At 46.4% G+C, this 25,890-nt stretch overlaps 1 protein-coding gene across 1 annotated transcript in view; it reads left to right on the top strand.

Moving 5' to 3' along the window:
* The window catches only part of nup205 (nucleoporin 205), a 133,744-nt gene that overhangs the window by 40,443 nt on the left and 67,411 nt on the right, over positions 1-25,890 (top strand). The window contains exons 18-24 of the mRNA XM_038781018.1: positions 2,731-2,920; positions 16,787-16,907; positions 17,846-17,927; positions 18,575-18,739; positions 19,465-19,589; positions 24,574-24,688; positions 24,942-25,091. Of these exons, the coding sequence (XP_038636946.1) occupies positions 2,731-2,920; positions 16,787-16,907; positions 17,846-17,927; positions 18,575-18,739; positions 19,465-19,589; positions 24,574-24,688; positions 24,942-25,091 (948 nt within the window). The remainder of the gene's footprint in view (positions 1-2,730; positions 2,921-16,786; positions 16,908-17,845; positions 17,928-18,574; positions 18,740-19,464; positions 19,590-24,573; positions 24,689-24,941; positions 25,092-25,890) is intronic.

The following is a 25,890-nucleotide window of genomic DNA, read 5'->3' as shown; positions in this document are numbered from 1 at the left end:
GGGATTCTATATTGAATTTGCCTATCTGATTTTCCTTTGTCCAATATTTTTGAGCCTTTCGCCCCATTTCTGAATCAGATTGTCATTTCACTGTATTCAGCTTTGATTGGCTGTGACTTTGTCACTGTCCTTTCTCAAAATAAAATGCTGTAGGAAATTTCAAAATCTTGACATTTTTCCGTCCTTCATTTGCTGTAAAATATATGTTTATATGTCTCACTTTGTTTTTTTCCCCTTGTATTTAACGATAAGTCATATAAAGTGTGTAGAAAAATACCTGGAACAGCCATTTTCCACCTGAGCTCATCTAAAGCGTTGCTACCTGCCCCCCACCACCCCCAAAGTGAGACAAGCTAAGCTCCCCTATCGCCCCAGTGCTTGTTGACCTCTGTCATGGTTTTTTAATTCCCACCCTTTATTTTCAAATCCTTTCATTCCCTTGACCCTCTCTACCTCCGGAACTTTCCCCATTCCTACCACCCTTTAAGATCTTTGCCGCCTTCATTTGCAGTCTCCCGTGCCAACCCAATTTTAAATCCTCCATTACTGGTGGACGCGCTGTCAGCCACTGAGGCCCTAAGCTCTGGAATTCCCTCTCTAAGGCTCGCCACTTCTTTAAATTGTGCTTCTTCAACCTTCCTTAACAATAGATCCTAGCCTTTTCCTAACAGCTGTGATCTACAGCAAGGCACAGGGATCAAAGTCCTCTGGCCTATACCTACAGCAAGGCACTGAATTTCCACAGGGAAATAAAGAAGCATTTGTATTTCAATGCCAGTATTTTGCCTTACCTTCAAAGAATAATTATGGACAGAGAATAATTATGGACAAACAATTTCTCACACCTGTAACTGCAACTGTTATTTGAACATTCAGAATCTCTTTGTAATATCCATGATCATGTTAACATGTACACAATATCAGAATGGAGTTTGATCTGAGCAATTAAAAACATATAACTAATTTTACCTGTTTGCCTTCTGTGGAATGACTTAATCTTCAAGTCCGAGAAGGTCAATAAGAACAACTTGTATTTATATAGCACCTTTAACGCAGTAAAACATCCCAAGACATTTCACTGGGTGTTCGCCAAGTTACACAAAGGTGGGCAACACGGTAGCACAAGTGATTAGTACTGTGGCTTCACAGCGCCAGGGTCCCAGATTCGATTCCCTGCTGAGTCACTGTCTGTGCGGAGTCTGTATGTTCTCCCCGAGTCTGCGTGGGTTTCCTCCGGTTGCTCCAGTTTCCTCCCACAGTCCAAAGACGTGCAGGTTAGGTGGATTGGCCATGATAAATTGCCCTTAGTGACCAAAAACGGTCAGGAGGGGTTATTGGGTTACGGGGATAGGGTAGAAGTGAGGGCTGAGGTGGGTCGGTGCAGACGTGATGGGCCGAATAGCCTCCTTCTGCACTGTATGTTCTATGTACTTATATTAAAAATTAATGCCTCACAGCATTAAGGACCCGGGTTTGAATCTAACATTGGGTGACTGTATGGCTGTGAGCAGATAACCAGAAGCTTGGTCTCATAGCTAGGTTGGTATTACATCAACAAAAGACTAATTCTTGAATGTTGCTGCAAACAGAATTTTGACCGGTTTAGTCAATGGCCAAAAGGCGGCAGATAGGGTATTTGGTGGTGTGCGAGCTTATTCACTTAGATCATAAGAATAGAAGAATAAAATATAATTTAGGGGGGGTGAAACTTATAAATGTTGAGGTTCAGAGAGACTTGAGTACCCTTACATAAGGAACACAAAGTCGGTGTGCAGGCAATTGGGAAGGTGGATTTTATTGCAAGAGTTTGGATTGCAAGAATTAGTGAGTCTTGCTGCAGTTATAATGGGGGTTTGTTGAGACCACACCTGCAACAGTTTTGTTCTCCATATTTAAGGAAAGCACGGTAACAAAGGCAGCACGGTAGCATTGTGGATAGCACAAATGTTTCACAGCTCCAGGATCCCAGGTTCGATTCCCGGCTTGGGTCACTGTCTGTGTGGAGTCTGCACGTTCTCCCCGTGTGTGCGTGGGTTTCCTCCGGGTGCTCCGGTTTCCTCCCACAGTCCAAAGATGTGCAGGTTAGGTGGATTGGCCATGCTAAATTGCCCTTAGGGTCCAAATTGCCCTTAGTGTTAGGTGGGGTTACTGGGTTATGGGGATAGGGTGGAGATGTGGGCTTGGGTAGGGTGATCTTTCCAAGAGCCGGTGCAGACTCGATGGGCTGAATGGCCTCCTTCTGCACTGTAAATTCTATGAAAGATACATTGGCGTTGGAGGCAGTACAGTGCAGACTTTTAGATTGGTCCCTGGGATGTGGATTGTCCAATGATGAAAGGCTAAGAAAATTGAAAGCAGAGTCATATTTCTGGTTTCTCAAGGGATATATGGATGTAGGGAGCAGTAAGGAAAGTGAAGTAGAGGCAGAAGATCAACCACGATCTTATTGAAAGGCAAAACAGACTCGAGGGATCACATGGTCTATTTCTTAGGTTCATACGTTCTAATGACACCAAGAATATTGGATGCTCATTATTTAGTTTTGACTCAAGTTTGATTCTTTTGTTTTAAGTGCTCTTGATTGTCCACAATTAACTAGAGCTACCAGTCTTTGTCCGCATCAATGTTAGATTCTGAAGTTTCACTGGAAATGTATAAGAAGTTAACTTCTCAAAACACCTGTGCTGTGGGATGTTATTAATTACAAACCATGTTTTGTTAATGCCTCAGGTAAAAAACACTTGGAAAAAGCAGTTGAATATTCCCTGGGTCTTTTGGAGCTGGCCCTTCAGAAGGAGAATCAATTCATGGATTGGCTCAGAGAGAGCCAGTCCTCTGTCATCGCCACACCCCTTGAACAGCTGCTTCAGGGCATCAACCCACGCACCAAAAAGGCTGACCACGTAGTCAATATTGCTCGGTAAGTTAGAGATTAGCATCATTACTCTGACTTGTGTACCACAGATTTTTATATTTGATGCTAAATTATGCAAAGATTCAGTTAAAATCTGTGGCTTTTCACTTCCACAGGGGTTCGTAATATAACACTTAATGCGTAAGTGTTTAAACAATGTCAGTTCCTACTTGTAAATTCAAATCTATTTGAAGGACTTTTAGACAGTGGCTGGCCCAGCAAGTGTTTTTTAATTTTTATAAATAGGTTTACAGTATTAATTATTTTAAAGTGCTCATGTCACAGTCAATGCACTTCACAAGTAATTAATATTGTGAAGTGTTTCTGATGAAATGATATATAAATGCAAGTGTTCCTTCTGGGACTTTCTTTTCAAACCCCAACATGCTGTCTATTTCTCAGATTAATTAATTGGTCAGTACTCTGGGGTGAATCTTTTGGGTAATCAATCTCAGCATTATATCAGGGATTATTTTGTTTTAAACTACTTATGTGCCCCAATTTGTGAAGTTCAGTGTTTTGCAGCCTTTCCAACTTGTCTTCCATCTTCAAAGGTTTTTGTACATACAGCCCAGACCTTTTTGTTCCTGCACATTAACATTATACCATTTAGTTTATATTCGTCCATAACTTCCATGGAGTTGCAATTGCAGCCAGGAGGTAACAGGAGGGGTCAATATGGGGTCTTGCTGTTGATGTGTTGCTGGAAGGTCCAGTTGTGGGGTGGGTGTCAGTACTCTAGTTACACAGGAGTTAGTAGTGGTTTTAATTCTGCCACCTTTTCCTGGGTAACTGTTCCTGTAAGGCAGTCTGATTTAAATCAGAGTGTTAGTTTGAATTTTGTGGACAATCGCTGTGCAATCCTTATATGGGACGTACCCCCAGATATTGGAACTTACAGGCATTGTTTCTCCTCATTCTTCTGTCAAGATTATAGAATTGGAGTTATAGCACACAAGGTCACTTGACTGGCCATGCCCATGCTGGCTTTCTGCAAGAGCAATCCAGCTAGTCCCACTCCTTTCTTCTTATAGCCCTGCAAACTTTTCAGATAATTAACAAGAACTTTTGAACCCCCTGACTAAACTTCCATATGCTCAGGTAGTACATTCCAGAACTAGCCACAGTTTTTCTTCATTTTGCCTTTGGTTCTTTTGCCTTTCACCTTAAATCAGTATCCTCTTCTTAACTTGTCTGTGTGGAGTCTGCACGTCCTCCCCCTGTGTGCGTGGGTTTCCTCCGGGTGCTCCGGTTTCCTCCCACAGTCCAAAGATGTGCGGGTTAGGTGGATTGGCCATGATAAATTGCCCGTAGTGTCCTAATAAAAGTAAGGTTAAGGGGGGGGTTGTTGGGTTACGGGTATAGGGTGGATACGTGGGTTTGAGTAGGGTGATCATGGCTCGGCACAGCATTGAGGGCCGGAGGGCCTGTTCTGTGCTGTACTGTTCTATGTTCTATGTTAACCCTTCTGCCGATGGGAACAGGTTACTCCTATCAGCTCTATCCAGGCCCCTCAGTATTTTGCACAGCTCTGTAAAATTTCCTTTCAGTGTTCTCGTGCTCCAAGGCGAACAACCTCAGTTTCTCCAAACTGCCCTCTTAACTGAAATCCCTCATCCCAGGAGCAGTCTTGTTCATCTATTCTGCACTCTCTCTAGTGCCTTCACATCCTTCCTCAAGTGTGAAACAATTATTCGGGGTAGAATTAGTAATCATGTGAAAAAAACGTGGGTTGATTAGGGGGAGCGAGCATGAATTTCTAACTAGCTTGCTAGAGTTCTTTAAGGAGGTAACAGGAAGGGTCAATATGTGGTAATGCTGTTGATGTGGTGTACATGGACTTTCAGAGATCTTTGGAAGCAGTGCCACTTGACAGACTTGTGAGAAAAGTGGTAGCTCATGAAATAAAAGGGACAGTAGCAAAATGGATATAAAATTGGGTGAATAGTAGGAAGCAGAGATTAATGGTCAATAGATATTTTTCGGACTGGAGGAAGGTTGGGGGGGACATCCTCAGGGGTCAATATTGGGAAGCTTGCTTTTCCTGAATTATATGAATGATCTGGATCTTGCTGTGCAGGGGACACTTTCAAAGTTTGCAGATAACAGGAAATTTAGAAGTATTGTAAACTGAGGAGGACAGTGCGGAACTTAAAAAGGGCAGACAAATCGGTGGAGTACGCTGAAAATGAAATGAAAATCGCTTATTGTCACGAGTAGACTTCAATGAAGTTACTGGGGAAAGCCCCTAGTCGCCACATTCCGGCACCTGTTCGGGGAGGCTGTTACGGGAATCGAACCGTGCTGCTGGCCTGCTTGGCCTGCTTTCAAAGCCAGCGATTTAGCCCAGTGTGGCAGATGAAATTCATTGGGGAGAAGTGTGAGATGATGCATTTTGAAGAACATGGATGGACAATATAAAATAAGGGTTGCAATTCCTAAGGGGTGGAGAGATCTAGGTTTACATGTGTATAGATCATTGAAGATAGGACAGGTGGGGAGAGCAGTTAATACAGAATGTAATATTCTGAGCTTTATTAATAGGGCCATAAAATAAAAGAGCAATTATGCTGAACTTCTACAAGACACAATACTTAGACCTCAGCTGGAATCTTCAGGGCAGCACAGTAGCAAGTGGTTAGCACTTGGCTTCACGGCGCCAGGGTCCCAGGTTTGATTCCCCGCTGTCTGTGTGGAGTCTGCACGTTCTCCCCGTGTCTGCTTGGGTTTCCTCCGGTTGCCTCCCATAGTCCAAAGACGTGCAGGTTAGGTAGATTGGACGTGCTAAAATTCCCCTTAGTGTCCAAAAAGGTTAGGTGGCGTTATTGGGTTACAGGAATAGGGTGGAAGTGAGGGCTTAAAGTGGGTCAGTGCAGACTCGATCTTCTCTGTATGTTCTATGTGGTGTCCAGTTCTGGGTGCCACACTATGGGAAGGATGTGAACCTATTTGAGAGAGTGCAGAAGTGGTTTGTAAGAATGGTTTCAGGGATGAGTAACTTCAGTTATGAGGATAGATTGGAGAGGTTGGGATTGGTACCCTCGGAAAGAAGAAGGCTAAAAGGAGATTTGATAGAGATTCAAAATCATAAGTGGGCTGGACAGAATAGATGGGGAGAAACAGTCACGCCCATAAAAGGATCGAAAACAACAGGGCACAGGTTTAAAGTGATTTGAAAAGTAAGCGAATGCGATGTGAGAGAAACAAATTCACACAGTGGTTCAGGTCTGGAATATACTGCCTGGAAGTGTGGTAGAGGCAGGCTCAATCGAGGCATTCAAGAGGGGTTAGGTGATTATTTAAATAGAAACAATGTGTAGGGATACGGAGAAAAGATATGAGAATGGCACTAAATCATAGTGCTCATTTGGTGAGCCAGTGAAGATGTGATGGGCCGAATGGCAGACTCCTGCAACGTAACAATTCTGTGTGGCACTGAGAATCAGTTGTGGTCAAATCAGTGTTTTATGAATGTTCACCATAATTTCCTTGCATTTTTTACTCCATGTCCCTATCTATATGGTTTATTAACCACTTTCTCTGCCACCTTCCAACAGTTGTGCACATCTCCCCTCCAGGTCCAGTCCAAAGATGTACAGGTTCGGTGGATTGGTCATGCTAAATTGCCCTTAGTGTCAAAAAGGGTTGAGTGGGGTTGCTGGGATACAGGTATGGGGCGGAGTTGTGGGTTTAAGTGGGGTGTTCTTTCCAATGGCCGATGCATACTTGATGGGCCAAATGGTCCCCTTCTGCATGATAAATTCTATGTCTGTGTCTAGGTTGCTCTGCTCCTGTACCCCCTTTAGAATTGTATGCTGCATTTTATATTGTTTTGCCTTGTTCTACCTGCCAAAATGTGTCATTTCACATTTCTCTGTGTTAAATTTTATTTGCCACATGCCTGCTTATTTCACCAGTCTGCCAATGTCCTCTTGAATGCTGTCTGCTTCACAGCTCATAATGCTTTTGTGACACATGCAAATTTTGAAATTGTGCCTTCTACATCAAGTTTAGGTCATTATTATAGATCATGAAAAGCACCAGTCCGAATACTGACCCTTGAGAAACCTTCCGACCATTCGCAACCAGTCTGTTTCCCGTTGCTCAGCTGACTTTGTATTTCTTTTGTAAATATGTTTATTTGAAATTTTTACATCATAAATAACAGAAAAGAAAAATAGAAACAGAAGAAAAAACAGACCCCCCCCCCCCCCCCCACCCCTGAACAGAGCAATGAAATAAACAACTAACAATGCAATGTACAATGAACAATAACCAATAAACAATAATAGATTCCCAACCAAAACCCTCTCCGACCCACACCCTCGACAACACCCTATCCTGAACACTGGGAACTCCACCACCTGATGCCTAACAAACGCCCTAACCTGCATATATCGGAAGGTGTTTCCGGGGGGAAACCCAAATTACTCCTCTAGTTCCCTAAGGCACGCAAACCTCCCATCGATGAACAGGTCCCCAACCCTCCGAATATCCACCCTGTACCAGCTCCGGAACCGCCCATCCATTTTCCCCGGGGCAAACCGATGGTTCTCGCTTAGCGGGGACCACACCGAGGCCCCCACCTCCCCCCTGTGACGTCTCCATTGCCCCCAAATTTTAAGGGTCGCCAGCGCCCCCAGGCTCGTGCCCACACAGGACGCCATCTCCAATATCTTCCAAGCCACAACCTCCCCCTCCATTACCCACTTGCGTACCATCGCCACGTTGGCAGCCCAATAATACCCGCAGAGGTTAGGCAATGCCAGCACCCCGCCGTCCCTACTTCGCCCCAAAAACACCCTTCTCACCTTCGGGGTCTTCTTAGCCCACACGAACCTCATGATACTCCTGTTAACCCGTTTTTAAAAAGCCTTCGGGATCAGGATGGGGAGGCACTGAAACAAAAACAGAAACCTCGGGAGCACCGTCATTTTAATGGACTGTACCCTACCCGCCAGGGAGAGCGGCAGCATATTCCACCTTTTGAACTCCTCCATTTGTTCCACCAGCCTCGTCAAGTTAAGCTTATGCAGGGCCCCCCAGCTTCTAGCCACCAGCACCCCCAGATACCTAAAACTCATCTCTGCCCTTTTTACCGGAAGCTCACCAATCCCCCTCTCCTGGTCTCCCGGGTGCACCACGAACAGCTCACTCTTCCCCATGTTAAGCTCATACCCGGAGAAATCCCCAAACTCCCTGAGGATCCTTAACACCTCCGGCATTCCCCCCACCGGATCCGCCACATACAATAGCAGATCGTCTGCATACAACGATACCCGCTGTTCTCCCCCCACCCCCTGCCCCTACACCAACCCCCTCCAATTCCTAGACTCCCTCAAGGCCATGGCCAGGGGCTCTATCGCCAGCGCAAAGAGCAGGGGGGAATAAGGTGATAAGTCCTTGCCTCGTTCCTCGGTATAACCGAAAATATTCCGACCACCTCCTGTTCGTAGCCACACGCCACCGGGGCCTCGTACAGCAGCCTCACCCAGCTGACGAATCCCTCCCCAAACCTCCTCAACACCTCCCACAGGTATCCCCACTCCACCCTATCAAAGGCCTTCTCCGCGTCCATTACGACTACTACCTGTCCCGGGTGTCTTCCCCGCCTGCATACTCCCTAGTCCCTTAACCAGTTCCTCCAACCCAACCCCGCCACCCTCAGCCCCGCCACCTGCTCCTCCTCTACCCTCGGGAACCTTAGCTGGTCCAAAAAACGACCCATCCCCCCCTCCTCCGATGGGGGCTCAGACCAATACAGTCCCTCATAGAAGTCCCCGAAGACCCGGTTAATCCTCGCCACACTACGCACCGTGCTTCCCCCCTCCTTCCCTCACTCCCCCAATCTCCCTCGCTGCCTCCCGCTTCCTAAGGTGGTGTGCCAACATCCTGTTGGCCTTCTCGCCATATTCCTACCCCGCCCCTTGCGCCTTCCTCCACTGTACCTCCGCCTTCCTGGTGGTCAACAAATCAAACTCGGCCTGAAGGCTGCACCGTTCCCGAATGGAACACCTGTCCTACCCACCCCTTCTTTAGCCTTGAGGATCTGCCACCTGTAGATGCGTTTCCTAAAGCATGACCACATCTGCCTTAAGCCCCTTCAGGTGTGCCAACACACGGGCCCGCTTGACCGGCCCATTCAGGCCTCTTACGTTCCAGGTTATCAGCCGGATCAGGGGGCTATCAGCCCCCCTCCCCGACCGACTAGCCATAACCCTTCCTAGGCCAGCCACGTGCCCGCGCCCCCCGCACTTCTCTTTCCTCCCAGCGGTAGACCCCCGCCCCGACCTCCTCTACAAACCAGCTCCCCCTTGGTTATTCCAGCAGCAACCCAATCCCCCATTGCACTCCCGTGAGTCAGCGACTCCTGCTGACCCCGGCTACTTCCACCGATCCATCCATCTCCCCAGTGTAAGAATCTCCCTTCCCCCTCCTGTCTATCAGCGGGCACTCCCCAACCCCACCTCTTCCACTCTCAGCGTGGGAAGAAAGCCCGCGCTTCCAGCTCTAGGCCCCGCCCCCTTCCATCCTTAGCGTGGGAAAAAGCACGCGCTTTCTGCCCGTCCGACCCCGCCCCCCTCTGGTATAGCGCCCCCCCACCATCCCTCGTCCTCAGTCCGAGTCCAGCTTTTCAGTCTGAATAAAGGTCCATGCCTCTTCTGGCATCTTGAAGTAATAATGCCGATCCCTGTAGGTAACCCACAGTCGAGCCGGCTGCAACATGCCAAACTTCACCCCTCTCCGGTGCAGCACTGCCTTAGCCCGGTTGTACCTGGCCCTCTTCTTGGCCACCTCCGCACTCCAGTCCTGGTAGATCCGGATCTCTGCGTTCTCCCACCTGCTGCTCCACTCCTTCTTGGCCCACCTTAGTACACATTCTCTGTCCGCAAACCGATGGAACCGCACCAGCACCGCCCGCGGCGGCCTCCTCGCCAGCACTCGATGGGCCCCCTCCAACTCCAGGGGCCCCTGGAAGGACCCGGCACCCATCAGCGTATTCAGCATGGTGACCACATAGGCACCCACATCTAAACATTCCAGCCCCTCCGGGAGACCCAGAATGCGCAGGTTCTTTCTCCTCGACCAGTTATCCAGGTCCTCGAGCTTCGCCTGCCATTTCTTATGGAGCGCCTCGTGCGCCTCCACCTTCACTGCCAAGCCCAAGTTCTCGTCCTCGTTTTCCAAGACCTTTTGTCGGACCACCCAGAACGCCGGCCCTTGGGCCGTCTGGGTCTCACGCAGCTTATCAATCGAGGCCTTCATCGGCTTTTTGAGCTCTGATTTCAACTGTGAAGCAGCGCTGGAGAAACTCCTACTGCTCCTGTGACCACTGCTCCCACTCTGCCTGGTCTCCACCCGCCGCCAACTAAGCCTTCCTTCCTCGCACCTGTCTCTGCTCCAACTCCACTTTTTTCACAGCTCCACTCCTTGTCCAATCCATATAATTCTGGGGGAGTGATGTTATCCCCTTCCCACACTGGGGATCGTTGAAAAAGTGCCGCTGGGGGCCCTAAAAAGAGCCCGAAAGTCCAATTTTAGCGGGAGCTGCCAAATGTGCGACTTAGCTCCGCATTGCTGACTTTGTATTAATGCTGCCATTGTAACTTTTTCTTCCATGAACTTTAACTTCACTGCATAGCTATTATGTGGCCCCGCAGCCAAATGCTTTTTGGAAGTCCCTGTGCGTCACCTGAATTGTATTACCCTCATCAACTCTGCTATCTCATCAAAAAATGCAATCAAGTTGGTGAAACACTCTGTTCCCTTAAAAATCCCCCACTGGCTTTCCTTAATTCATCTACTTTTGTTCAAGTAGCTGTTAAATTTGCCATGGATTACCGTTCACATAGTTTTCCCGCTACCAAAGTTCAACTGACCTGGCCTGCAGTTGCTATGCTTGTCTTGTGCTTTTTTTTAAACGTTGTTTAAAATTTACGGTTTGCTAGTCCTCTGGCAGCGCTATTGTATCCAATGAGGATTGAAAGATTATCGTGAATGGCTCCGCAATTTCTACCTTTTACTTCCTTCAGTATCCTCTGACACATCTGACCGGGTTCCCCGCTTTTCTAATTCCTCCTCTTTATCAACTTTTACTGTCCGAAGTACCTCATCTTTCACTATGACTCAGCATCTTCTTCCTTGAAGGTAAATACAGAGTACTCATTTAGTACCTCAACCAGGCCCTCTGCCTCCATGCAGAAATCCCTATTTTCATTCCAAATCAGCCCACTTCTCGTTTTGCCACTTCTTTGCTACTTAAATGTGCACAGTAAGACGTGTGACAACGCCAGGTTAAAGTCCAACAGGTTTGTTTCGAATCACTAGCTTTCGGAGCACTGCTCCTTCCTCATTCACCTGAACGCCCCGAAAGCTAGTGATTCAAAACAAACCTGTTGGACTTTAACCTGGTGTTGTCACACTTCTTACTGTGCCCACCAGTCCAACGCCGGCATCTCCACATCGTGACTTAAATGTGCATAAGAGACTTTTGGATTCATCTTTAGGTTAATTGCCTTCTCATATTCTTTCTTTGTCTATCTTGTTACCTTTTGAACTTCCTCTTTGAACCTATAGTCGGACTTGTTTTCAACTTGACATCTGTCAAGTGGGCCCTTTCTCGGCTTCATCTTGAGCTCTATCTCTTTCCGTCATCCAGGAAACTATGGCTTTGCACCCCTTGTGGGAATATGCAGTAGCTTTTGGAGCGCAGCTCCTTCATCAGGTGTTGTAAGACTTCTTACTGCGCCCAACCCAGTCCAACGCCGGCATCTCCACAGCAGAATTAAATGGTGATCACTGTTCCTCAAATGCTTTCCCAATGAAACATGCTCTGTTTTCCCTCTTTCATTTCCCAGAACTAAATTGAGTGCTGCTTCATTCCTCATTAGGCTGGTAATGTTAAGTTTCCTTGTGCATATTTCAAGATCCTCTCCTCCTCTATTTTCCTGCTGTGTTACAATAATTGATATCTGCTCTCAGCACTTCTAAAACGTTTCTGTATGTTCCATTTTCCTGCAGATTTGTACTTCTATCTCTCCGCAGGATATGCCGGTCTATTGCACATACTGAGCATTCGATAGCCCCTCTGTTATTCCTAAACAGATTTTGTCCTTGACTCTCATTCATCTCCAGTGATTGGGACGTTGCCATGTTTCTTTTTTCTTCCTCCTGGTCTTCCTTGAATACATTGTAGCCAGGAATATTAAGTAAGTTCTATTCCTCCCTTCTTTGATGGCTTATTGCCACAATATCAAAAACCTATATGGTTACTTATGTTTCCTGCTCAGCAGCCTTAATTACCGCATGCTGGCCATTTTCAAACATGTATCAACATCTGCCTCAGTGCTACACTTTCCCCATGTCCGAACTCTGCTATTTCTGAGCTACGTTTTTATATATCCTAATGCTGATTGTCTCTTTCCCCCCTCACCCCAGTCCTCTGTAAACTTTGTTTTTCCATTTATACTGTTTCATTCCGGTGCCCTCTCCCCTTGCCAAATTAGCTTGAACCCTCACCCACAACACGAGATTACCCATCCAGTCCAAAGATGTGCAGGTTGGGTGGATTGGCCATGATGAATTGCCTTTAGTGTCCAAAATTCTATGATTAACCTAGGACAAACGTTCGGCACAACATCGTGGGCCGAAGGGCCTGTTCTGTGCTGTATTTCTCTATATCCTCAAGGACAATGATCCCAGCCCTGTGGAGCTGCAACCTCATGTTGTTCAGATCCATGTTGATCAGTACAATTCTTAATGTCCCAAGGGATTTTAAGCTTTCCCACATGCACCATCCCTTCAGTTCCATGCTAACCTGTCTTATCTTGCTGTTGCTATCCTCACGAGCATGTAGCTCTGGGAGTAATTAAAATATTATCACCCTTGAGTTCCTGCTTTCCTTTCCCCTCAATGTTCTGCACCCAGTGACATTGTTTCCCCTGGCACCAGGGAGACACACAACTTGCAGGACCCATGTTTGCAGTTTCAGAAATAATTATATATCTGCTGATTATTTTCATTTATATATCAGCCATTTCTACACTTTGGGCCCTCCAGTGTCGTCATTTTCCCCACGGTGCTATGAATGTTGTCCGGACTGTACTCCCCAGTAATGTAGTCATCCTCACCTGTATTCAGTGCTGGAAACCAGTCTGAAAGTGACTCCTGGAGCATTCTTTTTTTAAATAAATTTAGAGTATCCAATTCATTTTTCCAATTAAGGGGCAATTTAGCGTGGCCAATCCACCTATCCTGCACATCTTTTGGGTTGTGGGGGAGAAACCTACGCAAACACGGGGAGATCTACTCCCATTTGGAAGCAAATGGACGTATTAGTGAGAGGCAGCACAGTTTTGTGAAGGGGAGGTCATGTTTCACTAACTTGATAGAGTTTTTCAAATAGGTCACAAAGATGATTGATGCAGGTAGGGCAGTGGATGTTGTCTATATGGACTTCAGTAAGGCCTTTGACAAGGTCCCTCATGGTACACTGGTACAAAAGATGAAGTCACACGGGATCAGGGATGAGCTGGCAAGATGGATACAGGCTCGGTCATAGAAGGCAGAGAGTAGCAATGGAAGGGTGCTTTTCTAATTGGACGGCTGTGACTAGTGGTGTTCCGCAGGGATCAGTGCTGGGACCTTTGCTGTTCGTAGTATATATGAATGATTTGGAGGAATATGTAACTGGTCTGATTAGTAAGTTTGCAGACGACACAAAGGTTGGTGGAATTGCGGATAGCGATGAGGACTGTCAGAGGATACAGCAGGATTTAGATCGTTTGGAGACTTGGGCAGAGAGATGGCAGATGGAGTTTAATCCTGATAACTGTGAGGTAATGCATTTTGGAAGGTCTAATGCAGGTCTAATACAGGTAGGGAATATACAGTGAATGGTAGAACCCTCAAGAGTATTGAAAGTCGGAGAGATCTAGGTGTACAGGTCCACAGGTCACTGAAAGGGGCAACACAGGTGGAAAAGGAAGTCAAGAAGGCATAGGGCATGCTTGCCTTCATTGGCCGGGGCATTGAGTGTAAGAATTGGCAAGTCATGTTGCAGCTGTATAGAATCTTAGTTAGGCCACACTTGGAGTATAGTGTTCAATTCTGGTCGCCATACTACCAGAAGGATGTGGAGGCTTTAGAGAGGGTGCAGAAGAGATTTACCAGGATGTTGCCTGGTATGGAGGGCATTAGCTATGAGGAGTGTTGAATAAACTTGGTTTGTTCTCACTGGAACAACGGCGGTTGAGAGGTCTACAAAATTATGAGGGGCATAGACAGAGTGGACAGTCAGAGGCTTTTTCCCAGGGTAGAAGGGTCAATTACTAGGGGGCATAGGTTTAAGGTGCGAGGGGCATGGTTTAGAGGAGATGTAAGAGGCAAGTTTTTTACACAGAGGGTAGTGGGTGCCTGGAACTCGCTGCCGGAGGAGGTGGTGGAAGCAGGGACGATAGTGACGTTTAAGGGGCATCTTGATAAATACATGAATAGGATGGGAATAGAGGGTTGCAGGAAGTGTGGAAGATTTTAGTTTAGACAGCAGCATGGTTGGCACAGGCTTGGAGGGCCGAAGGGCCTGTTCCTGTGCTGTACTTTTCTTTGTTCTTAATGTGCAAAACTCCACACGGACAGTGACCCAGAGCCAGGATTGAATCTGGGACCCCGCCACCATGAGGCTGCAGGGCTAACCCACTGCGCCACCATGCTGCCCCTCTCCTGGAGCATTCTTATACTGCCTGCTTCACCGACTTCGCCAGATTGCTATCAACTTGGTATTCTTTGGCCCTCACTGATTGTAGGATGACCAGCTCCTGGAATGTGCAATCCGGGAAATTTTTCACCCTTTCATATGTCCTTCAGTAATGCAAGCAGGTTCAAGCGGTTCGCAATACTTAACGCAAAGTACCTTGGATGTCCTATGTAGTGTAGCGAAACCTGTGTAGGCAACATGTCTCAGCTAATTTATTGTTACATTATGTTTTTGTATGTGTGTATTCATAAATTATATACTTAAGGGGACAGTAGCATGATGGTAATACTGAAGCTACCAATTAGACAACTCATTTTACTGGTAATCCAGACATTTGGACCAATGCTCAGAAGACAAGAATTCAAATCCCACCATAGAATCATAGAATTTACAGTGCAGAAGGAGGCCATTCGGTCCATCAAGTCTGCACTGGCCCAGGGCGGCACAGTGGTTAGCATTGTTGCCTACGGCGCTGAGGACCCGGTTCAAATCCCATCCCTGGGTCACTGTTCGTGTGGAGTTTGCACATTCTCCCTGTGTCTGCGTGGGTTTCGCCCCCACAACGCAAAAGATGTGCAGGATAGGTGGATTGGCCACACTAAATTTTCCCTTAATTGGAAAAAATAATTGGGTACGCTAGATTTATTTTTTAAAAGTTTGCACTGGCCCTTGGAAAAAGCACCCTACCCGAGCCCACATCTCCACCCTATCCCCATAACCCAGTAACCCCACCAAACCTTTTTGGACACAGGGCAATTTAGCCTGGCCAATCGACCTAACCTGCCCGTCTTTGGACTGTGGCAGCATCCAGAGGAAATCCACGCAGACGTGGTGAGAATGTGCAGACTCCGCACAGACGGTGACCCAAGCCAGAATGAAACCTGGACCCTGGAGCTGTGAAGCAAGTGCTAACCACTGTGCTACCGTGCTGCCCCATGGGGGGGGGGGGGGGGGGGGGGGGGGGAATTAAATTCAATTCAGAGAGCTGGAATAAAAAGCTAATACCAGTAATGACCTTTGAGTTTGTCATGAAAATCCATCTGGTTCACCCAAGGGCCTTCAGGTGAGGAAATGTGCCATCCTTACCTGCCTCTAGATCATAACCATGTGATTTACTCTTCACTACCCTTTGAACTGGCCTAACAAGTCACTCATTTGTACCAAAATGCTGGAGAGAAGTCAAATAAGAATAAGAAGCGGATAAACCATCCTGCATTGGCCTAGGTACATCCACCCCAATCAACCCTACAACGTCCTTGACGAACATCCGAGGGCTTGCTTCAAAATTGGCCAAGCCTAATCTCGTTGTACTCAAAGAATCAGATCTCAGGTTATCGTCACTGACGACTCAATGGTATGACCAGTCCCATTGGCAAGATAGTCGAACCCAAGGTGGAGCACCGTGCTATACATTCGGAATGGAGTGGTCCTGGGAGTCCTCAACATTGAAGTCTCTGCTGGTTACCATCTATTGGTATTCAGCAATTGATGAATCAGTGCTCCTCCATGTTGAACATCATTTGGAAAAAGCACTCGAGGTAGCAAGGGCACAGAATGTACTCTGGTTGGGGGACTTCAAATGGCCATCACCAAGAGTTGCTTCGTAGTGCCTTGGCTGACCGAGCTGGTGGAATCCTGAAAGAAATATCTGCCAGACTGGGTCTGCGGCAGGTGGTGACAGACCTCACCCTCAACAATCCACCTGTGTACCGGTCTGAACCCCCCGGGGGGGGGGGGGGGGGGGGGGGGGGTGTGTGTGGAATGGGGCGCTTTTTGGACAAGCTGAGATTTCCGAAGGTGGAGGAGGGGCAGGTGGAGGGCTGGAGGTGCCGATTGAGCTGGAGGAGCTGGTCACTGGGATAGGCAGCATGCAGTCGGGGAAGGCGCCGGGGCCGGATGGGTTTCCGGGTGAATTTTATAAAATGTATGCAGACCTGCTGGGCCCCCTGCTGGTTAGGACCTTTAACGAGGCAAGGGAGGAGGGGGCTTTGCCCCCGACTATTTCACGGGCGCTGATTTCCTTGACCCTTAAGCGGAGAAGATCCAAAGCTTTTATTGTGTTAAAATGGTGAGTTAGAGATTCTTGTGTCTCCTTACCTGCTCCTTCTGTTCCACAGGTACTTGAGCCATGGGAACACCAACCCTGATCTGTCATTTGAAAGTGCAAAGATTCTATGTTACATCTCACGTTATCCAAACATCCAGGTGAAGCTGGTGGGTGACTTTACTCAGGACCAGGTGAGATGCACAACGGGTGACTGCCATGATCTGTTCTAAAACCTGGGCCACCTTACTTTTGCTCATTGTCCATGGGTGTGAATTGCCCTTGATCTGAAAGCGGTCTGTGGTAAACTGTGCATTCTTGATGAGGCCGTGTGGTACAGCCCTTTGCACTTGGACTTAAAATCAATCCAGGCTAATGAGATCATTGATTCCACGATCTGTTTGCTGTCCAGTTTCCAGTGACAAAGAGCCACAAAGCTGTCATAATGTGACAATAGTTTACTTAAGCTGCCAGTCAGTCGCCTTCTTGATAACAGATTGCGGGTTTTCAAGTTGGAAAATGTAATTTACCAGGAGGACCATTGATGGTTGCTGCCTCTCTCCCAGCAGGTAGAAGAAAGAATGTTCTCCTAATCTTTGCTTCACGACCAGCAACAGCAATGGCCAACCGCTGATGTGCTCCCATCAAGGGCTGCCCATCTTCCCTGTCTCTAACATCGGCCAACAGTCACGAGCATTAGCCTTAAACTACTACCCAAAAACCACAGCCAAAACCACGCTGGAATCTGTGGAAGGGCAAATATTAGAACCACCATTATCAGAAGTGGATTTAAATAAGAAGATGAATAATAATAACACTCTGTAACACATACACAAGATTAAAAACAGGAAATGCTGGACTGATCACAACTGGTGAAATGTCATAGCTCTGAAACATTAACTCCGGTTCTCTCCACTCATGCTACCAGACCTGCTGAGTATTTCCAACATTTTTTATTTCACGTTTCCAGCATCCGCAGTGTTTTGCGCTTCTCCCATATTTCATGCTGTGTCTGCGAAAGAATCCGCAAAATAAGGATAAAAATGGAATCTCATATCTCTCTGCTTATCTTGTATGTGCATTGTGTGAGCGTATCCCTTCTGAAACGGATTCATTCTTGTCTTTTGTGCAGACTGCCAGTGAAACATTGATGTCTGGTTTTGTGGACTGCCTGGACAGTGAAGGAGCTGAAGAAATGATTCAGGCTGATTCTGGTATGTACTGTTATGGGAGAGTGATGAGATTGAAAACAATATAGGAAGACACCAGAAAATTCACTTCCAGCCAGGTAGCTATTTATATTGGAATTGGCAGACCTGCGTAGCCGAGTATCTTTGGGAAGATCAATCTGACAACACAGCTATAGCTCCAAATTGTAAATAGATGGCATTTAAATATCACTAGACATTTGTACAAATGGGTGTCTGTCCTAAACAGGGGCTTTAAATTAGGTGTGCTTTACTCTGCTTCCATGTCCTTTTTATATAAAATATTTATTTTGTCTGAAGTGTGGGGTTGTCTTGACTACGGTTCCATACAAACATGCGGTTATCATCAGTCAGCACAACCTATGCAGAATGTGTTACAATATGTTCCAGCTATTGTTGCTCTCTCTTTCCTGACTCCCACTACCTTATCTCCTGCATGTTCCTTGTCTCCTATTGCTTACTACTTCATTTTGCTGTCTCTTGACTCTAATCTCTGCTTCCACTGCTCAGCTTCTATCACTCTCACACCAGATTCTGCCTCCCCAGTGCCCTGATTCCTGCTGCTATTGCCCCCTGACTCTTAACTCCTGTTATTAGTTTTTTTAAAAAAACATTTTCTTTTTCTTGCGTCGACAAGTGTTTTCTCATTGCAGGCATTGTACCAGAGAAGAAAAGTACCCTGGTCAGACACAACACCAAAATTCACATCCTGAGCTTGCTGATAAACTCCTTGGATTTGAAGGCACCCAACCTGGCATTCTACTTGCTGGGCTATGAGCTGCGAAAGCCAGTGAATGCCACCAATCTGCAAGACCCAGGTAACGTCAGCTTCACCCTCATTCCTCCTGTGTTTTGGCAAAAATGTTCCGTTTCTCTATTTCAAAGGAGATGTTAGAAAGTGAGTTTTGTCTCGTTCGGCCCATACATCTGCTAAAACATTTGGAAAGACCCACATTAACAACCGTGAACTGTCTTCAGCCTCTCCGTCACAAAGCTTTGAATCTAGTTATGAATACAGATATTAATTTAGTAATACGAGGTGGTAATGATGCAGCATCCCTCACGAGCATGATATTCCATTCCTTCCGTTGCGTCCAACTGCTGCTTCTCCCACCTGCAGTCAGCTTACCTAGGGAGGCACGGTAGCATAGTGGTTAGCACAGTTGTTCACAGCTCCATGGTCCCAGGTTCGATTCCCGGTTTGGGTCACTGTCTGTGCAGAGTCTGCACGTTCTCCCCGTGGGTTTCCTCCGGGTGCTCTGGTTTCCTCCCACAGTCCAAAGATATGCAGGTTAGGTGGATTGGCCATGCTAAATTGCCCCTTAGTGTCCAGAAAGTTTAGGTGGGGTTACGGGGATAGGGTAGAGGTGTGGGCTTCAGTATCGTGCTCTTTCCAAGGGCCGGTGCAGATGCGCCGAATGGCCTCCTGCACTGTAAATTCTATTGCACCCTTCCCACAGTGTTCCGACTCAACAGTAAGTTTGTGGAATATTGGAAACTGTTTAAGTTTGTATTAATGTGGATTTTCTTTTATATAATTAAGGAGTTCTTGGTTGTCCGCGGACCTGCCTTCACTCCATTTTAAATATTCTTGAGAAGGGCACTGAAGGAAGGAATGGACCTCTCGCTGTCAAGGAGTCTCCACATTTAGCTGAACTTTGCTATCAGGTAGGAGTGACCTTTCTTTTCCCCTCACTCATTTGAGGCAAATACTGAGTGGGTAGATTACTTGCATTTGTTTCAGTGAGACATTGCAATATATATTCTATCACATTCGTGATAAGATCAGCATTTATTGCTCATCCATAATTACCCTTGAAAGGGTGGTGGGGAGCTGCCTTCTTGAATTGCTGCGGTCCATGTGGTGTCGGTACACCAACAGTGCCCTTAGGAAGGGGTTTTGACCCAACAGCAGAAAAGGAATGGCGATATATTTCTGAGTCAAGTGGTGAGTGGCTTCGAGGGGAAATTACAGGTGCAGATGTTTCCGTATACCTGCTGCCCGTGTCCATCAAGGTAGTAGAGGGTGGGGGTTCGGAAGGTTTTGCCAATGGATGGAGCCTTGGTGAGTTGCTGCAGTGCATCTTGTAGATGGTACATACTGCTATCGCTGTGCTTTGCTGGTGGAGAGAGTGAATGTTTGTGGATGGGGTGTAAATGAAGCGGATTGCATTGTCCTGGATGGTATTGAGCTTCTTGAGTGTTTTGGGAACTGCACTCATCCAGGGAGTGGAGAGGGTTTCAACATGTTCTTGACTTTGCACGATGAGTAACAAAGACAGCAGTGTTTCTGCTTTGGGTTCAAGACTGGCTGCCTCCATTTAGATCCATACAATGCAGAAGGAAGTGATTGGGCCAAACGAGTCTGCACCAACCCTCTGAAAGAGCACGCTACCTTGGCCCACTCCCCTGCCCTATCCCCGCCTAACCTGCACATGTTTGGACTGTTGAGGAGACCGTAGCACCGGGAGGAAATCAGCACCGCCACGGGGAGAAAGTGCAAACTCCACACAGTCACCCAAGGACAGAATTGAACCCAGGGTCCCTCTCTCTTCGCTCTTCCAATCCGACATCAAATAGTTTTCTATTAACTTTTCCTTCGCAAAGCACAACCCCATCGCAAGGCGAATGGCATAGGTTTTGTATCTAGATTGAAATATTTTAGCTCAGTGGGGTAGACAGCTGGTTTGTGATGCAGAACAAGGCCAGCAGCGCAGGTTCAATTCCTGTACCAGCTGAGAATTCTGAATTCTCCCTCTCTGTATCTGAACAGGCGCCAGAATGCGGCAACTAGGGGCTTTTCACAGTAACTTCATTGCAGTGTTAATGTAAGCCTACTTGTGACAATAAAGATTATTTATTATTATTAATTAGCTACCTTCTAGACGCCCGCCCCCCACTCAAACCTCCGAATCCTATTCTATCTTGGGATTAAATAAACTGTTTAAATTATAACCATTTATGATGGCTGACATTCCGAATCCCTATGAGACTTGTCAAGGCTTACCCACAGTCACACGTACTCTCGCCATTATCCACAAGTGCTTCTTATCCACACCTCCTTCCCAGTGAAACATCCTGGGGCCCCCTTTAACCGTCAACAACAATTGTTGGGCAGGAGTCAGCAGGTCATATGACCTTCAATTCTCTATTTTACCCTAAACTAAAGAGACCATCCCAAAAACAGGACTATCTTATAAACTTTATTTGTAACAGTAGACAAGATTGTGATCAGCTGTGACACTCTTCATATTTGAAACAACCTCTGACACTCTGGGTTTGTATGGCTGAAGTATTGGAGAGGGAATGGGTGCTTATCGCACCCTTAACACAACAATGAGAGTCAGTTCTTTCAGGAAACCCGGAAGGGAGAAACTCTGAAGAAGTGAAGTCTATTACATCAATGCTGCAGTGTGGCTGCTTTGCTCATGAATGATAGGACCCAGGCAAAGGCAAGCAGCAAAGAATAATCCTTTTTATCATGATAGCTGAGCACATTTTGGGTGAAGTCCAAGAATCCACAGTGAAGACGTTTTTAAAAAATGTTATGTTACAAGAGCAGGCTAATTTTGGGATTGTGATCCACTGCTCAGGTTTGGCACCTGTGATTTTTGCAAGGTATTCTTGCTCTTATCACTTGATTGTTGTTAATTTATCATATTTCTCTTTTTCTCTATCTCTTACTTTGTCAGAAATGAGGATGATTTTTGTTAAGAGTAATCAGAAGAAGGCCGGTCAACCCATCAGATCCATGGGGTGGCATGGTAGCACAGTGGTTAGCACCATTGCTTCACAGCACCAGGGTCTCTGATTCGATTCCTACTTGGGTCACTGTGCGAAGTCTGCACGTTTTCCCTGTGTCTGCATGGGTTTCCTCCGGGTGCTCTGGTTTCCTCCCACAAGCCCTGTGCTTGTTGGGTGAATTGGACATTCTGAATTCTCTGTCGGTGTACCCGAACATGCGTCCGAATGTGGCGACTGGGGGCTTTTCACAGTAAGGTCAATGCAGTGTTAATGTAAGTCTACTTGTACAATAATAAAGATTTTCCAAATCCTTCACATCCTTCCTAAAGTGTGTCCAGAATTGGGCACGATGTTCCAGTCATGGCCAAAGGTAATTATTGTTGAACCTTTTGTCTGAACTTTTGACGGAGAAGCGTGCTCTCGTGGCCTAGTTTGTGAAGGTGCTCCATTTTACTACAAAGGTATACAAACACCCAATATCCAGTGTGGCCAACAACAACAACAACTCCCCCCCCCTCCACCCACCTTTTCATTTCAATTGTGCTGAGTTGCCAGGGACAAAGAAAACGGATCCAATTATAAACTTGTGACTCCTGCTGTTGAACACACACATTTCTGGTCATCCAGGTGGGGCAGTCTCCGATTCAGCTTTAAAGAAAGCAGTACGTATGTTCCCCAACCGGAAACCATGGCTCAACCGCAGGATTAACTCCCTACTGAAGGACAGATCTGAGGCGTTCAAGGCAGACGACCCTGTCCTATACAAGAAATCCAGGTACGACCTCCGCAAAGCTATCCGAGATGCCAAGAGAGAATATCAAACTAAGCTAGAGTCACAGACAGACTCTCGGCGGTTGTGGCAAGGACTAAACAACATAACGGGCTACAAAGCGAAGCTGAGCAGTATCTCTGGCAGCAGCGCACCCCTCCCCGGTGAACTTAATGCATTCTATGCTTGGTTTGAGCAGGTAACCAACAATCCGCTGTCGAGTGCCCCAGCAACCCATAATTCACCCATACCCACCATCACAGTTTCCGAAGTCAGATCGGCCTTCCTGAAAGTGAACCCACGGAAGGCGATGGGCCCGGACGGGATCCCTGGTCGTGCACTCAGAGCCTGCGCATACCAGCTGGCAGAGGTATTCACAGACATCTTTAACCTATCCCTACTCCACTCCGAGGTCCCCACCTGCTTCAAGAAGACCACCATCATACCGGTACCAAAGAAGAACCAGGCAACGTGCCTCAATGACTACCGCCCGGTGGCCCTGACATCAGTTGTAATGAAGTGCTTTGAGAGGCTGATCATGAAGCGCATCACCTCCATACTCCCGGAACGCCTTGACCCACTTCAATTCGCATTCCGTCGCAACCGGACCACATCAGATGCCATTTCCCTGGCCCTACACTCATCCCTAGAGCATCTCGAAAACAAGGACTCCTACATCAGACTCCTATTTATTGACTACAGCTCCGCCTTCAACACCATAATCCCAGCCAAGCTCATATCAAAGCTCCAAAACCTAGGACTTGGCTCTCCACTCTGCAACTAGATCCTTGACTTTCTGACCAACAGACCACAGTCAGTAAGAATGAACACCAACACCTCCTCCACAATAGTCGTCAATACCGGTGCCCCGCAAGGCTGCGTACTTAGCCCCCTACACTCACGACTGCATGGCAAAACTTGGTTCCAACTCCATCTACCAGTTTGCTGACGATACGACCATAGTGGGCCGGATCTCGAATAACGACGAGTCCGAATACAGGAGGGAGATAGAGAACCTAGCGGAGTGGTGTAATGACAACAATCTCTCCCTCAATGCCAGCAAAACTAAAGAGCTGGTCATCGACTTCAGGAAGCAAAGTACTGTACACACCCCTGTCAGCATCAACGGAGCCGAGGTAGATATGGTGAGCAGTTTCAAATTCCTAGGGTGCACATCACCAAAAATCTATCCTGGTCCACTCACGTCGACGCTATCACCAAGAAAGCACAACAGCGCCTATACTTCCTCAGGAAACTAAGGAAATTCGGCATGTCCACATTAACCCTTACCAACTTTTACAGATGCACTATAGAGAGCATCCTATCGGGCTACATCACAGCCTGGTATGGCAACTGCTCGGCCCAGGACCGCAAGGAACTTCAGAGACTCGTGAATACCGCCCAGTCCATCACACGAACCTGCCTCCCATCCATTGATTCCATCTACACCTCCCGTTGCCGGGGGAAAGCAGGCAACATAATCAAGGATTCCTCCCACCCGGCTTACTTACTTTTCCAACTTCTTCCATCGGGCAGGAGATTCAGAAGTCTGAGAACACGCACGAACAGACTCAAAAACAGCTTCTTCCCCACTGTCACCAGACTCCTAAATGACCCTCTTATGGACTGACATTAGCACTACACCCATGTATGCTTCATCCGATGCCAATGCTTATGTAGTTACATTGTATATATTGTGTTGCCCTATTATGTATTCTCATGTATTTTCTTGAATTCTGTTTAATTCCCTTTTCTTCCCATGTACTGAATGATCTGTTGAGCTGCTTTCAGAAAAATACTTTTCACTGTACCTCGGTACACGTGACAATAAACAAATCCAATCCAATCCAATGTCCTGCACTATTATCTTTCTCTGCTTGGCATATGCATGAAGACAGACCATATGAAAGTGACACCAGAGGGCAACTAGCCTCTATGGCCATAACCCATTGCATTAGTAATGTTCAGGAAAGTGGAAAAATGTTGCCCAAGTGACTTTGGAATTGTTCTTAATTTCCTAAAAGCACTTTGGGGTGCTTGAAGGCAGATCTATTGCATGCATTCATTCCAATCAAAATAAGGTGGAATTATTTCTCCTTGATGCCAAATAGTGTCTCTCTCTTTCTCTCTCCTCCCCAGGTGATTTGTCAGCTTTGTGCATACTCTGATACCTCTGGGCCAACTATGCGGTACTTGAGAACAAGCCAGGATTTTCTTTTCTCTCAGCTCCAGCATCTCCCCTTTGCAGTTAAAGGTAGAGGATGATTTGAAGTTTGTCCCTGTTTTCCCTCTTAGCTTGACTTTCACTTTAATAGACGTAAGCGTTTCTTCTCTGTTTGTTTCTATTTCTCGCCTTCTATCTTTCTCCCCCACCCCCATTTTCATTCTCTCCTGATTGTGATCAAACCTTCACGATCAGTTCCAACTATTTCCCTCCTTTCACCATATCTTTGTCTGTCAAAATAAATTGTAACTTAATTCAAAGCTGGAAGAATTCCTCTCTGCAGGCCATGAAATCTCAGCGTTGAACCAAATGTCATGGCTAATGAAGACTGCCGGGATTGAACTGCGTGTGACATCTCTGAATCGGCAGCGTTCTCACACACAGCGCCTCCTCCATCTGTTGCTTGATGATGTGCCACTGCGATCTTACTCTGGTAAGTGTTTCTGAATTTGCACCCAGGTCAGAATCATACAGCAGAGAAGGTATTTGTTGGGCCCATTGTCTGTGCTAGTTTGTGAAAGCAATATGCAATTATTCCAACACCCCTGCTATTATCCAGAACCCTGCTATTTTGTCCTTCAATATTTATCCAATTTCTTTTCAAAAGTAACTATTGAATCAATTCCAAACTCCCTTTTAACCAGTGCATTCTAGATTATTATAACCCCTAAGATTCTATTATTATTGTTTTATCTGTGTCTCTTGGGTTACCAACCCTCATGCCAGTGACAACATTTTCTCCTCATTTAGTCTATTCAAACCCTTAATAATTTTGAACAATTCTATTACACTTCCCTTTAAGCTCCTCTGCTCTCAGTCTCTCCATATTGATCGAAATTTTGATGTTTCTTGTTTGGGCATCACCAAAAGCTGTTTGGTTTCAGTAAATCATGACAATTTGAAGTGACACTCGGCTAGTTTTAATGTAATTTCACTACATTCTTTCCGAGCAAGTGCCCTCGAGCTCGACACTGTGCATTACCATGCTTTATGTGGAAATGTTGCCCTTTTGTTTATGGGGTTTTGAATTCCAATAATTTAATTCATCTAATCAACTAGAAATCAATAGCTCTGTAGAAGCTCAAAATTCATGTGGACCTGCGCTTTATAGACGAGGGATGCTGAGATAGTTAATTCTGGATGGATTGGTCCTGATAGAAGGAGTGGGTTGTCCATATGGAGGAAAAAGAATTGATCATAGTTCCATTTCTAATCTAATTCCTATCTGATGG

Source organism: Scyliorhinus canicula, chromosome 20 (genome assembly GCF_902713615.1).
Source record: "Scyliorhinus canicula chromosome 20, sScyCan1.1, whole genome shotgun sequence".
Lineage (NCBI taxonomy): Eukaryota > Metazoa > Chordata > Chondrichthyes > Carcharhiniformes > Scyliorhinidae > Scyliorhinus > Scyliorhinus canicula.
Note: the sequence above shows the minus strand (reverse complement) of the source record. Positions and strands in the feature narration are given on the sequence as shown.